The sequence below is a fragment of the Bos mutus genome, chromosome 4, assembly GCF_027580195.1.
Source record: "Bos mutus isolate GX-2022 chromosome 4, NWIPB_WYAK_1.1, whole genome shotgun sequence".
Taxonomy (NCBI): Eukaryota; Metazoa; Chordata; class Mammalia; order Artiodactyla; family Bovidae; genus Bos; species Bos mutus.
In genome coordinates, this window is record NC_091620.1 from 7,582,697 (window position 1) to 7,597,018 (window position 14,322).

The 14,322-nt window shown below is 35.9% G+C and overlaps 1 protein-coding gene across 8 annotated transcripts in view; it reads left to right on the forward strand.

Moving 5' to 3' along the window:
• Window positions 1–14,322, forward strand: part of MKLN1 (muskelin 1) — a 392,319-nt gene that overhangs the window by 352,190 nt on the left and 25,807 nt on the right. For all 8 annotated transcript variants that reach the window (XM_005902205.2, XM_070369015.1, XM_070369017.1 and 5 more), the window contains 3 exons: window positions 4,621–4,768; window positions 5,737–5,851; window positions 7,685–7,824. In XM_005902205.2, the coding sequence (XP_005902267.2) occupies window positions 4,621–4,768; window positions 5,737–5,851; window positions 7,685–7,824 (403 nt within the window). The remainder of the gene's footprint in view (window positions 1–4,620; window positions 4,769–5,736; window positions 5,852–7,684; window positions 7,825–14,322) is intronic.

Here is a 14,322-nt window from a genome sequence, read left to right on the forward strand (position 1 = left end):
TTAGGTCCTTGCTGTTTCTGTCGTTTATTGTGCCCATCTGTCTATGAACAGTATGAAAAGGCAAAATCCATGTTCTACAAATGGCATTATTTCATTCTTTTTTGTGGTGGAGTCGTGTTTATCTCTCTCTCTCTCTCTCTCTCTCTCTACACACATACACATACATCTTCTTTATCCTTTTACCTGTTAGTGGACATTTAGGTCTCTTCCATTTCTTGGCTATTGTAAATAGTGTTTCTATGAATACTGGGGTGGGTGTATCTTTTCAAATTAGAGGAAAGGCTTTATTTTTATTGGTTTCTTATTGAAATGTTGTTTAAATTGTTAGTGTGTGTAGAGTGGAATGGAAATAGGAATTAAACTTAAGTACAATTTGTAAAATTTAAGCAAAAGGCCATTAACATAGATACATTCAGTGTAAGTTTGAATTAACCCTTAATTTTAGGAACTCTTTAGATATAAGTTTGCATTTTTATTTTTTAGAGAAAAAATACTTTAATCTCTAGTTTTAGTTTTGTAACTAAATGATTTTAAAACATAGGGGTTTTTAGTGCCATTAAAATTGTCTTTTGAAACCTGAATTCTCTCTCCATGTAAATAGCAGCATTTCAAATATTAATGTAAAATTTTGTCCTTGAGAAAGTTGAGAGGATGTGTGAGTTTTTCACTTATTACTAAAAGTTCCCAGTATGTATACCCAGATATTTTTTTTTTCTGTATTTTGGTTTAGATTGCTCTTCTTTTAACTATAAAAGCAATATATATTGGAAGTTTTCATATTATATAATTAGAAAGTTAAAATGTCCTAACTTCCCCCTCTCCAATAGCTATTATTTTTATGTACTTTCATATTTTTTCTATTCACATGTATGTAAATATTTTATATGTGAACATTGTCATTAGTATGCAATAAAAATTATATTTGTAAAGGTCTGTAAACGTAAGAATTAATAGAAATTCTGTCCTTGAGAGATTTTGCATTTGAATATTTTAGAGTAAAATATTTGAAAACCTCCAAAAAATTTCATTGAAACATTTTTACTCTTATTTTTCCACAAGTGTCCATTCCAAGTCTCTCTTAAGCCAGTTCAGAGATTTTTATATTTTTGTGCTGATGGAAATAAATGCTTGTTTATTGATACTTCCTTCCTGCTTTTGTTCATTCCACTCCATTGCATTCTTAACAGCCTCCTGATTGATATCTGTGTCTCAGGATCCTCTCACTGTGCCTGTCTCTGCTGCACACTCATTGTTGGTAGACATGTCAAATGATGCTGTGACCCAGTGGGCAGAAACGGGGTAGGAAATGACTCCTGATGGGTACAGGGTTTGTTTTTGGAGTGATAAAAATATTCTAAAATTAGATTGTGATGATAGTTTTACAGGATAAAAAAAAAAAAACCAAGCTATGTAAATAGATGAATTACATGGTATTTGGTTAATATTCAGTAAAGTTGTTTAAAAAGCCAGTAAAAGATTTAAATATATAACTCTGATGCAAAAATCAGTGTTATGTAGAGTAAAAGGCATATTGTATATGAAAGAGCAAAGAAATGGGAAGTATATGTTTTCTAATACGCTTTATAATCAAAGTAATTTTTTGTAATTCTTACAATACACATTTGGTAAACACGGAAGTCTTGCCTCCCTAAGTGTTGTAAACCGGCCCACTGCTTTTGTTTTTAAGAAGGAACACTTGTCATTTTTTTCTTATGTTACAAAGCTGCTTCTAGGTAAAAATGTGACAGTATGGAAGAGGAAGCATGTAAAACTTGGTCTTACATCCCTCTGCATTCTTCCTTGCTTTGCATAGCCCAGGACTCCTTTATTCTCCTCTTAGTGACTCCAGCCCTGTTTTAATAGAATTCAAAATCTCTTTCCCACTCTACTGATTTCCATTCCACCCAGAAATTTCCATTTCCTCAGTGGGTCCTTATTTAAGGTAAGCAGTTTGCTGCATTCATTTATAAGTCATACATCTCTTGATATTTGCCTTTTAAAAGATTATAGAATAGGGATTAGCAGATGTTTTCTGTGAAGAACCAGCTGTAATTATTGCCATTGCAGCTACTCAACCTTGCTATTGTGGGGTGAAATCAGCCACAGCCACAGTGTGAATGATTGACTGAGGCCTGATTTGAAACTAAGCAAATCAGATTGAGCCATAGTTTGTCAACCCATGTTATAGAATTCTAAATGGAATGAAGAAATTTAAGGGCAAAAAATTTAGGCAGTTATGTCCTCTGCTTCTACCATTAATGAAAATGATTTCATTTCTTTACTGTTTTATCTTCCAAGATTATCTGAGGAACAGGTCAGAACCAAGGTACTTTTGAAAGTTTACCAGGGTTTAATTAGAAAATACCAGTCTTTACATGACCACTAAAAACAATGTAGAATGAGAGTTGAGGATATTATTAAGGTTAGGTTGGTGTATGTGTGTATCAAGATAAATGTATTTGTCTATGGATGCATATGTTACATATGTGTGTGTACATGCAGGTTTTTTACTATATTTACTGTGGGATACATTTGGATAGTCTCTAAAATATTCCTAAGAAATTTATTGAATATGAATATAAAAGACACATTAATTAAACTAGGAAAAAGTCAATATTGCATTATTTGACCCTACTAAAGTAGATAAAGACAAACGAGTATCAGTGTGGTTACCATCTGCTTCTGTAGTATTATGGATTGATTGAGATGTTTTACTTCAAGCTGATGTTTGTGTAGCTTTTTTAGCATATGATACTTGTTCATGTATAAAAGAAATTTAATACTGAAACAATGGCATTGTTTTTAGACCTGTAGCAAGTATGTTGTCAATCATAAAATTATATTTCAACTACTGTGTGGATCACAATAAACTGTGGAAAATTCTGAAAGAGATGGGAATACCAGGCCACCTGACCTGCCTCTTGAGAAACCTATATGCAGGTCAGGAAGCAGCAGTTAGAACTGGACATGGAACAACAGACTGGTTGCAAGTAGGAAAAGGAGTACGTCAAGGCTGTATATTGTCACCCTGCTTATTTAACTTCTATGCATGCAGAATACATCCTGAGAAATGCTGGACTGGAAGAAGCACAAGCTGGAATCAAGATTGCTGGGAGGAATATCAGTAACCTCAGATATGCAAATGACACCACCTTATGGCAGAAAGTGAAGAGGAACTAAAGAGCCTCTTGATGAATGTGAAAGAGGAGAGTGAAAAAGTTGGCTTAAAGCTCAACATTCAGAAAACGAAGATCATGGCATCCAGTCCCATCACTTCATGGGTAATAGATGGGGAAACAGTGGAAACAGTGTCAGACTTTATTTTTTTGGGCTCCAAAATCACTGCAGATGGTGACTGCAGCCATGAAATTAAAAGATGCTTACTCTTTGGAAGGAAAGTTAAGACCAACCTAGATAACATATTGAAAAGCAGAGACATTACTTTGCCAACAAAGGTCCATCTAATCAAGGCTATGGTTTTTCCAGTGGTCATGTATGGATGTGAGAGTTGGACTGTGAAGAAAGCTGAGTGCTGAAGAATTGATGATTTTGAACTGTGGTGTTGGAAAAGACTCTTGAGAGTCCCTTGGACTGCAAGGAGATCCAACCAGTCCATTCTAAAGGAGATCAGTCCTGAGTGTTCTTTGGAAGGAATGATGCTAAAGCTGAAACTCCAGTACTTTGGCCACCTCATGCAAAGAGTTGACTCACTGGAAAAGACTCAGATGCTGAGAGGGATTGGGGGAAGGAAGAAAAGGGGATGATAGAGGATGAGATGGCTGGATAGCATCACTGACTCGATGGACGTGAGTTTGAGTGAACTCTGGGAGTTGGTGATGGACAGGGAGGCCTGGCGTGCTGCGGTTCATGGGGTCGCAAAGAGTTGGACACGACTGAGCGACAACTGAACTGAATATTTCCAAGTAACAATAGTGAGAAGATTTGCATTTGCCATATCAGTGTTTTGCAAATTACTGGATAATGCAAAATGACCATCACTTATTTAATGGATTTCTCAGGAAAATAAAATATTTTTGTCATAAAATTGACTCTAGGGAGTCCAAACCACTCAGGAAAACAAAATGGCATATTTTACCCCCAAGTATTTATTTTTCTTGGAAACTTTGTCATTTTATTATATGTCTTGAACAGGTATTTTAGATGACTTTGACTTTATTAAACAAACCCGTGTGTCAAATTTTTGTTTTTCTTAGTCAAGATTTAAATATTTTGTCTCTGCTATTAAATTAGAACCAGTCCAGAGAATAAATCAGTTAAATAAAGCATTGCCCCTTCTCTCAATAAAAATAATTACATTGCACACTCGTTCTACCTCTTTCCTCCTTCTAACTCCATCCTGATAGTTATCGTTCATTAATTTCAGCAAATAGTTGAGTAACTGTTACATGCCAGGCAGTTTTAGGTACTGGGAACAAAACAGTGATCCAAACAACCTTCGTCTTTATAGAGCTTATGTTTTAGAGTGAGGAGAGGGCTATAAACATTTGATTGTTATTTAATATAAAAGTTATGTCATATGTTAGAAGATAAGTGCTGAAGTAGTACTAACCTGTTACCTAATGTTAATACTATCCTCTTATTTTCTCTTTGAATTTATAGTTCCAATGACAGGATTCACACAGAGAGCAACCATTGATCCAGAGCTGAATGAAATACATGTCTTATCTGGACTCAGCAAAGACAAGGAAAAGAGGGAAGAGAATGTCAGAAATTCATTCTGGATTTATGATATTGTAAGAAATAGTTGGTAAGTAGCTCTTGTCTGTGTTGAAATCCCTGTGTAACATTTCTTTGAGGTTGAGGTTGTTGGTTTATTCAGAAGAAGAGGGAAGTAGAAGGCTTACCTTAGTTTGTGATGTCATATACTTTAATATCAGTATTAGGGATTGGAAGAGTCAGTGTTGGTGCCTATGTTTACAGTGATGTCCAGCAATGGATTTTACTTTTGAATTTTTCAGTTAGTAGATATCTCCTGGTCTGAGCGTCAAGAGAATTATATTTTAGTCTAGCTTTTGCTACCATGTAGATGTGTAAGCTGGAGAACAATGTATTTTTAATGTTCCCAGGCCTTTCTTAGTTTATGAAATGAAGCAGTTTGACTAGAGCAAGATCGCGGGAAGGGGAGTATTATTATTTAGCGTATTCAAACCTAGGACCCTTTTGTCACAGAGCACCTCACAGAACTGCTGTACATTTTTGTTTGAAAAACACTGACCCAGAGGACCCAGCTCTAATGTTCTGTAGTACTACCTAAGTGAATATTCTCCAGAACAGAGGAACTTCTGAGAACCTCCATTCAGTAATGGAGGGTGATGCTCAGCAACTGAGGGATTTGTTATCTTCTAAATAGGACGTTTATTTATAGTAAGAATGAAAGCAATCTGTTGTGAGTTTTTATTGTGAATAGATAAATATGATATCATCTCTTTCAACCTTTGGTTTAAGCCTTCATATATGCTGATCCTATTTCATAACATGAAGTAGGTTGTTCTTAAATGAGGTTTTGATGGACATCAAAGAACTTCAGAACTCAGTTCTAACAAATTCGGATTATTTTATATGAGAGTGACCAGAACTTTAAGATTTGATGTGAACAAATTTATAATTTTTTGTTGGTAATTAGACATTGCATTAATTTGCTTGCTACAATTATATTAACCTTATGTGTACTGCTAATTTTCTAGGATAGAATGCCTTAAAAGCAATGTCTTGCAGGTCTTGTGTCTATAAGAATGATCAAGCTGCAAAGGATAATCCAAGTAAAAGTCTTCAGGAGGAAGAACCATGTCCAAGATTTGCCCATCAGCTTGTATATGATGAATTACACAAGGTATCCTAACTACATTGACCGGTAAACTTTCTATGACGTATAATCAGAAAGAATCTCAAAATAACTGTTTCTGATTATTTTCGGTAGATCTGAATAAAAATAACCAACATTTGCTAGAATATGTAGCACAGATACCACTTCTCCCTGAAATTCCTTAAAAGAATAAACATTTTTGCATAATCCATAATTCCTGGCACACTTCTTATAAAAATGGCCAGTGGCTATTGCTTCTTAGCTGCATAGATCTAATATATAGTATGGCCTATTTATTTCTATAATATGAATATTCAAGTAGAAGATACACAGTTTTCAGCACTTGTATACCTTTTTCCATGATATGAAAAGATATATATAACTTCCTGATTTTAGATATTCCCGTTGTGTAAGAAATCTTTATTTTTCCTATGATTGACATATCTATTCCATCAGCCTCGTGAAAATAGTTCTGAATTCTGAAGTTTTAGTGTCACAGGGTTACTTTAGGTATTTCTCTCTTAAACTTTACATATAGTTTAATGATTGGGCTTAGATTATATAGTAAATTACTGACAGAACCGTATTCTTTCTGTTAAATTCTCAATCATTTGAGATCTTTAGGTAAACGATACCATTCGAATAACTAAAACCCCTTTCTCTGAGAGTCTCCCAAAGTGAATGTTAAATGAATTCCCATCTATAGGATAGAAATAATATCTCTGTTGTATAACACTGCTGATTATAAATGTTTCAAAATATCAAAAAATGCTTTACCACTTTGAATACAGAGTATTACAAAACCTGTAATAGTGTCATTATGCCATTATTGCGCTCCTTTTACATTTCTTATGTGGTATTGTCGGGGGGGGGTGTGTAATTTCTTCAGTTCTGTCTTGCCACAGCAAAAATTGAAGTGGCAGACCAGTGTTACAGCTTGGTTACAGCTCAGTTTAAGCAGTGGACCCGTGTTCCAGCTCAGTTACAGCTTAGTTTTATTTGGCAAGCAAGGGAAGATACATCCTCTAGGAGGGAGTGAGGGTGGACCAACCCAAAAGAAGCACGGGGCTCAATTTTGACCCCTCTTTTTATATGATTTTTCTCCTCCCCCTGAGCCTGCCCTGTGTAAATTGGGCTAGCCAGGAGGGCTGTTTGCTTCACCTGAGGTTCTCACGCCAGTCCTTGGAACTTCCTTTGTTCTGTTTTTGTGGGCTTTTTCCTTTCTTTGTCTTTTATCCACTACTATATTGGACTCCTGTTTCCTATTCTAACTAACAGTATTAATTATATGATTGAATAATATTTTTAAAGTTATTTCACAAATCATACATCTCATTTAATATTCAACATTAAGGCTAATATTCAATTATATTCATATTGAAACATATTCAACAAAAGTAAGATGCTAAAATTTTTAAAACTTTCTAGTTATTGTTGACCTTCAGTGATTCAACTTGTGTGTCAGTTTTTTTAAAAGATTTTTTATTACAATCGACACTTGATTAACTTGATAATCTCCATTATTTGTTGCCTAAGCAAACTCTGTATCTTAGAATAGCTTCTTACTACCATTGCTTTATTTTTATGTCTTCCATTTTCAGTGTAACTGTGGTAATACAACTTATTTTATTATGAAATGTAATTTAAGGAAGTAATCACAGTACTTTAAAGTAAAATGGAAACTTGAGAAAAATCAGAGGAAGCCTTTGGTAGACATGCAGGAATGTTTTAGTTTTTTTGTATGAGTAAAGCTAAACAAGTTACTTGTTATACACTACTACCAAAATGAAGAAATTTTACTATGACTTTCCTTAGTATGCATGCATTTAAAAAAAATCTGGTTTGCTTTATTTATTTTAGGTTCATTATTTATTTGGTGGGAATCCAGGAAAATCATGCTCCCCAAAGATGAGATTAGATGACTTCTGGTCACTGAAATTGTGTAGGCCTTCAAAGGATTACTTACTGCGGCATTGCAAGTACCTCATAAGAAAACACAGGTATAAAAATAATTCATTAAAAACTTATTTAGCATTATCAGCTATTGTTGGTATTAACTAAGCTTTGGAGATGTGACTTTATCTTTGGAAATTTAGTGACACGACAGTGTAAATATTGTGAAGATCATGACTTTTATAAATGCCCTGTTACTCTCCTTATTTTTTTCTTTATTTTTCAAAGAAAGGTACAAAGTGAAGATAGATCTTGATGCTAAAAGTTATTAAAGATAAGCAAGGATATATTGCAACTGTCAAAATAATGGAAAAAATTTCTATGAACATGATGAACTTACCTTCAAGTAACTCAAGGCCTAACCCACTACAAATTATATCATTTCTAGAATTATTGGCATTTGACTGACCTATTGTTGATTCTCTTAACAGTGAATATGATGATATAGTTGACTTAATAATCTCTTTATACTTTGATGTTTCAGAATACAATTTAAAATATTATAGTTTTGCATCATTACTTTTGCAATGTAATTGCAAAATCATGTAATCAAACATTTTCATATATATCTCCTCAGTCTTGTTTGCTTTTTAGCCTTAGCAAATGATAAGCTACTGAAAAATGTAGAAAAATACATGTATTCCTTTGGTTCCTAATAGTGTTAGATTGTAATTAAAATTTACAGTTTGAGGGGAGAGACAGCTTTTAATGATGATAATAGATACCATTTATGAACAATTTTTGTATGCTAAATCCTGCATGTTATTTGCACAATAAGTCAGTGGAGAAGTTACTGTAACAGTTACTCTTTTTGTAAAAGAAGAAATGGAGCCATTTTTAAGTGGATTGTGTAACTCATCTAAGGTCATTCAATAGTCAGTGACAGCAGTATTTGATCCTGAGTATTCCGACTCCAGAGTTTTTACCACTTTACCACCACCACCACTTCCACTTCCTACACATACGTATACACACAGAATGCATACGTATGTGTATTTATATATTTATTATATAATTATGTATTCTAGTTTATTAATATATAAAATAAAATTAAAACCTCTGTATAGGTATAAAGGAGAAGGCAATGGCACCCCACTCCAGTACTCTTGCCTGGAAAATCCCATGGGCAGAGGAGCCTGGTAGGCTACAGTCCATGGGGTCGCTAAGAGTCGGATACGACTGAGCGACTTCACTTTCACTTTTCACTTTCATGCATTGGAGAAGGAAATGGCAACCCACTCCAGTGTTCTTGCCTGGAGAATTCCGGGGACAGGGGAGCCTGGTGGGCTGTTGTCTATGGGGTCGCACAGAGTCAGACACGACTGAAGTGACTTAGCAGTAGCAGTATAGGTATAAAATAGATATTTATTCCTTTATCATATCATGTTTACCTGTTATTTCTTACTCTGCTTTCATAAGTTGTGCTTAAGAAACAAATTGATAAGAGAAACGAGTTGCTTCTGTTGCTTTGTCATTACTATGAATAAGTAAGAGTATTTCCTATAGAATATATAGGACAAGGATGCTGAATTGTCACATTGGCTGGATAGCAAGAGATAAATTCTGTCTTACTAGCAACATTTAAGCTTAAAGTACCTTCCAGTCCAATTGCAGTTCAATCACTCAATCATGTCTGACTCTGCGACACCATGAATCGCAGCACGCCAGGCCTCCCTGTCCATCACCAACTCCCGGAGTTCACTCAAACTCAACGTCCATCGAGTCAGTGATGCCATCCAGCCATCTCATCCTCTGTCGTCCCCTTCTCCTCCCGTCCCCAATCCCTCCCAGCATCAGAGTCTTTTCCAATGAGTCTACTCTTCGCATGAGGTGGCCAAAGTACTGGAGTTTCAGCCTCAGCATCAGTCCTTCCAAAGAAATCCCAGGGCTGATCTCCTTCAGAATGGACTGGTTGGATCTCCTTGCAGTCCAAGGGACTCTCAAGAGTCTTCTCCAACACCACAGTTCAAAAGCATCAATTCTTCGGCTCTCAGCTTTCTTCACAGTCCAACTCTCACATCCATACATGACCACTGGAAAAACCATAGCCTTGATTAGATGGACCTTTGTTGGCAAAGTAATGTCTCTGCTTTTCAATATGCTATCTAGGTTGGTCATAACTTTCCTTCCAAGGAGTAAGCATCTTTTAATTTCATGGCTGCAGTCACCATCTGCAGTGATTTTGGAGCCCAAAAAAATAAAGTCTGACACTGTTTCCACTGTTTCCCCATCTATTACCCATGAAGTGATGGGACTGGAGGCCATGATCTTCGTTTTCTGAATGTTGAGCTTTAAGCCAACTGTTCACTGTCCTCTTTCACATTCACCAAGAGGCTCTTTAGTGCCTCTTCACTTTCTGCCATAAGGGTGGTGTCATCTGCATATCTAGGGTTATTGATATTCCTCCCGGCAATCTTGATTCCAGCTTGTGTTTCTTCCAGTCCAGCATTTCTCAGGATGTACTCTGCATAGAAGTTAAATAAGCAGGGTGACGATATACAGCCTTGATATACTCCTTTTCCTATTTGGAACCAGTCTGTTGTTCCATGTCCAGTTCTAACTGTTGCTTCCTGACCTGCATACAGATTTCTCAAGAGGCAGGTCAGGTGGTCTAGTATTCCAATCTCTTTCGGAAATTTCCACAGTTTATTATGATCCACACAGTCAAAGGCTTTGGCATAGTCAATAAGGCAGAAATAGATGTTTTTCTGGAACTCTCTTGCTTTTTCCATGATCCAGCGGATGTTGGCAATTTGATCTCTGGTTCCTCTGCCTTTTCTAAAACCAGCTTGAACATCTGGAAGTTCACGGTTCACATATTGCTGAAGCCTGGCTTGGAGAATTTTGAGCATTACTTTACTAGCGTGTGAGATGAGTGCAGTTGTGCAGTAGTTTGAGCATTCTTTGGCATTGCCTTTCTTTGGGATTGGAATGAAAACCAACCTTTTCCAGTCCTGTGGCCACTGCTGAGTTTTCCAAATTTGCTGGCATATTGAGTGCAGCACTTTCACAGCATCATCTTTCAGGATTTGAAATAGCTCAACTGGAATTCCATCACCTCCACTAGCTTTGTTGGTAGTGATGCTTTCTAAGGCCCACTTGACTTCCCATTCCGGGATGTCTGGCTCTAGGTGAATGATCACACCATTGTGATTATCTGGGTCATGAAGATCTTTTTTGTACAGTTCTTCTGTGTATTCTTCCCACCTCTTCTTGATATCTTCTGCTTCTGTTAGGTCCATACCATTTCTGTCCTTTATCGAGCCCATCTTTGCATGAAATGTTCCCTTGGTATCTCTAATTTTCTTGAAGAGATCTCTAGTCTTTCCCATTCTGTTGTTTTCCTCTATTTCTTTGCACTGATCACTGTAGAAGGCTTTCTTATCTCTTCTTGCTATTCTTTGGAACTCTGCATTCAGATGCTTATATCTTTCCTTTTCTCCTTTGCTTTTCGCTTCTCTTCTTTTCACAGCTATTTAAGGCCTCCCCAGACAGCCATTTTGCTTTTTTGCATTTTTCAATGGGGATGGTCTTGATCCCTGTCTCCTGTACAGTGTCACGAACCTCCATCAAGCACTCTATCTATCAGATCTAGTCCCTTAAAGCTATTTCTCACTTCCACTGTGTAATCATAAGGGATTTGATTTAGGTCATACCTGAATGGTCTAGTGGTTTTCCCTACTTTCTTCAATTTAAGCCTGAATTTGGTAATAAGGAGTTCATGATCTAAGCCACAGTCAGCTCCCGGTCTTGTTTTTGCTGACTGTATAGAGCTTCTCCATCTTTGGCTGCAAAGAATATAATCAATCTGATTTTGGTGTTGACCATCTGGTGATGTCCATGTGTAGAGTCTTCTCTTGTGTTGTTGGAAGAGGGTGTTTGCTATGACCAGTGCATTTTCTTGGCAAAACTCTATTCTTCTTTGCCCTGCTTCATTCCGTATTCCAAGGCCAAATTTGCCTGTTAGTCTAGGTGTTTCTTGACTTCGTTCTTTTGCGTTCCAGTCCCCTATAATGAAAAGGACATCTTTTTTGGGTGTTAGTTCTAAAAGGTCTTACATTAGTAAATATAAATTTACTTACATTAGTAAATATAAATATAATGGCTACATAGTGTTCTACTCTGTGTCATTTACGTAACTAGTCTCCTTTTGTAGAATATTTAGATTATTTCCAACTTATTTGCAATTACAAATAACAGAAATAACAGTGTAATTAATGTTATTATATAAGTCTGTATGCTCCTCTGTGACTTCTCTGGTTGCTCAGATGGTAAAGAATCAACCTGCAATCCAGGAGACACTGGGTTCGATCCCTGGATTGGGATGATCCTCTGGAGAAGGAAATGGCAACACACTCCAGTATTCTTGCCTGGAGAATCTCATGGGCAGAGGAGTCTGGCAGGCTACAGTCCATGGGGTCGCAGAGAGTCAGACATGACTGAGTGACTAAGCATGCATGTATGCACCCCTATCCAAAATTTCTATAGGATAGAGGCAGAATTGATGAAGTATAAGTTGCCCTTCAGAAAAATTAATTTTCAAAAAAAGAAAAGAAAAATTAATTTTCATTCCTTCTAGACATAAGTAGAATTATTCATTTCCACACAGCCAACTCATCTTAAGAAATATTATTTTTGATCTTTGGCAGTTTTTCTCCTTTAAAAATCTATCAGTGGGCAGGCAAAATGACAATTTATGGGAATCTGAAATACTGTGAAACATTATGGCATCTTTTAAGTTTTAGATACAAAGCATCATTGTTAGTGACTTGTGCTAGTAAATGCACAAAGTGAGGCATGAAAGTGAATAAGGAAAATAATAATCAGCAACAGATTATTTAAATTTTTAATTATATGATGAAAGACTAGCAAATCTTGTGAGTGTGATTCATGAAATAAAGTGACTGAAGTTCAAAGACAGTTTTGTGTGATTGAGCAAATAATAAGCCTTTGAAATTTGTTACGATTTAGTTAAAATATAAATTTTAGTTAAAATACAAATTTGGAGGGAGAGAAGTGTGTTGACTGCCAAGAATGTGTCCTTGTTCTTAATGGTGCCACATGATACAGAAAATAAAGTGCCACTCTTCTGTAACATTCAAGTTTCCAAACATATGATTGGGGGATAGAAAGGGGCAAAAGAAAACCATTTTTGATAGGATTAGTCCCTTGTTCCTTTAGGTAGAGGGCACTATTATTGGCTGAAATATAATTCTAGATGGTAAACGTAAGTCCAGTAATAAGTTTTAGCAGGCTAACCAAAAAAGCTTAGAAAAAACACAACTTCCAGGAAAATGGATCCTTTTGCTGGATTTATTTACTAGAACCATAGATATGTGTTGATTAAGTTATCAGGTTACAAAGGATAAAGACATACTTAGAGTTTCTCACTGGGAAAGAATGAGTATATCCAGAGAATTAAAGTACTTTCTTAGCACTTGAACAGAGAGGCCTAATAAAGAATTGTTTAAGATACTGAGACAATTCTGATTAGCTAGACGCTACAGTAACTTTCCTTGTAATTGAGCCTTTCTATTTCTGCTTTTCTGTCTGGTATTCTTGTTCTACTTCCTGACTCTGTCTTCCCTTATGGCTTTGGTAGGTAGCTAGGTAGGACAGGAGAGAAGGACAGAAGGGAAAGAATCTGCCATTTCATGTCTTCTACCTGTTGCCTTCTGTGGTTTGTGTTTTTGTGTTCTTGTGTATCTCTCATTCAGTTTCTCTAAGAGATTATCTTAGAGAAAGTTCCCTGGAGAGTGTATCCTGTAACGAATTTTGCCAGACTGCTTTATAAATGGCTCAGCAAGCTCAAGATGACTGCTTTTGGTTCAGGTGCCAAAACTAATTAATTGTGGACAGGATGGTAGAGTAACATGACTAAAACTCTCATCTGAGGGTTGTAAGGCTGACTGACAATCAGGGTACTATCTGGTACAGGAAAACTGTAATATTTTGCCAGTCTTTGCCCCTCCTTGCAGATACCCTTTCACTGAGGTTAGTTCTAAACACAGGAAATTGTTGATGCCGTCAGCTGAACATAGTCATGAAAGGCTCATTACTATTTTCCTTTTCCAAATGAAATGTAATATCTTTTCTTTCCTTTTGTATAATACTTTGAAAAGCATACCAATTTTTTGGAAATAAATCCATATATAATTCTATTACAAAAGGAATTATCATTATTTAAATAAATATATAGTCGAAGCAGACTTTTTAATTTAGGAGAACTCATTGTTTCCTTTCTGCTTTGGAATCAGAGAAACTTGAGTTTAATTCTATTTCTGCTGCTTACTAGGTTTTAGCATGGCCAAATTCATTTACTAGGCAACAGTTCTTCATCTCTTCTGCTTTTTAAATGATCATCAACTTGTCATCATAGGGGTTATATGAGGATAAATGAAATGATATATATAAGATGCTTGATACAGTGTCTAGCACAAATAATTGATAAATGGTTGGTACAGTTGTTTTTGTTATTACTGAGATGTGGAAGTAGTCTCATTAAAAATATCTAATCATTAAACTATAGTCATTTTGGTTTCTGA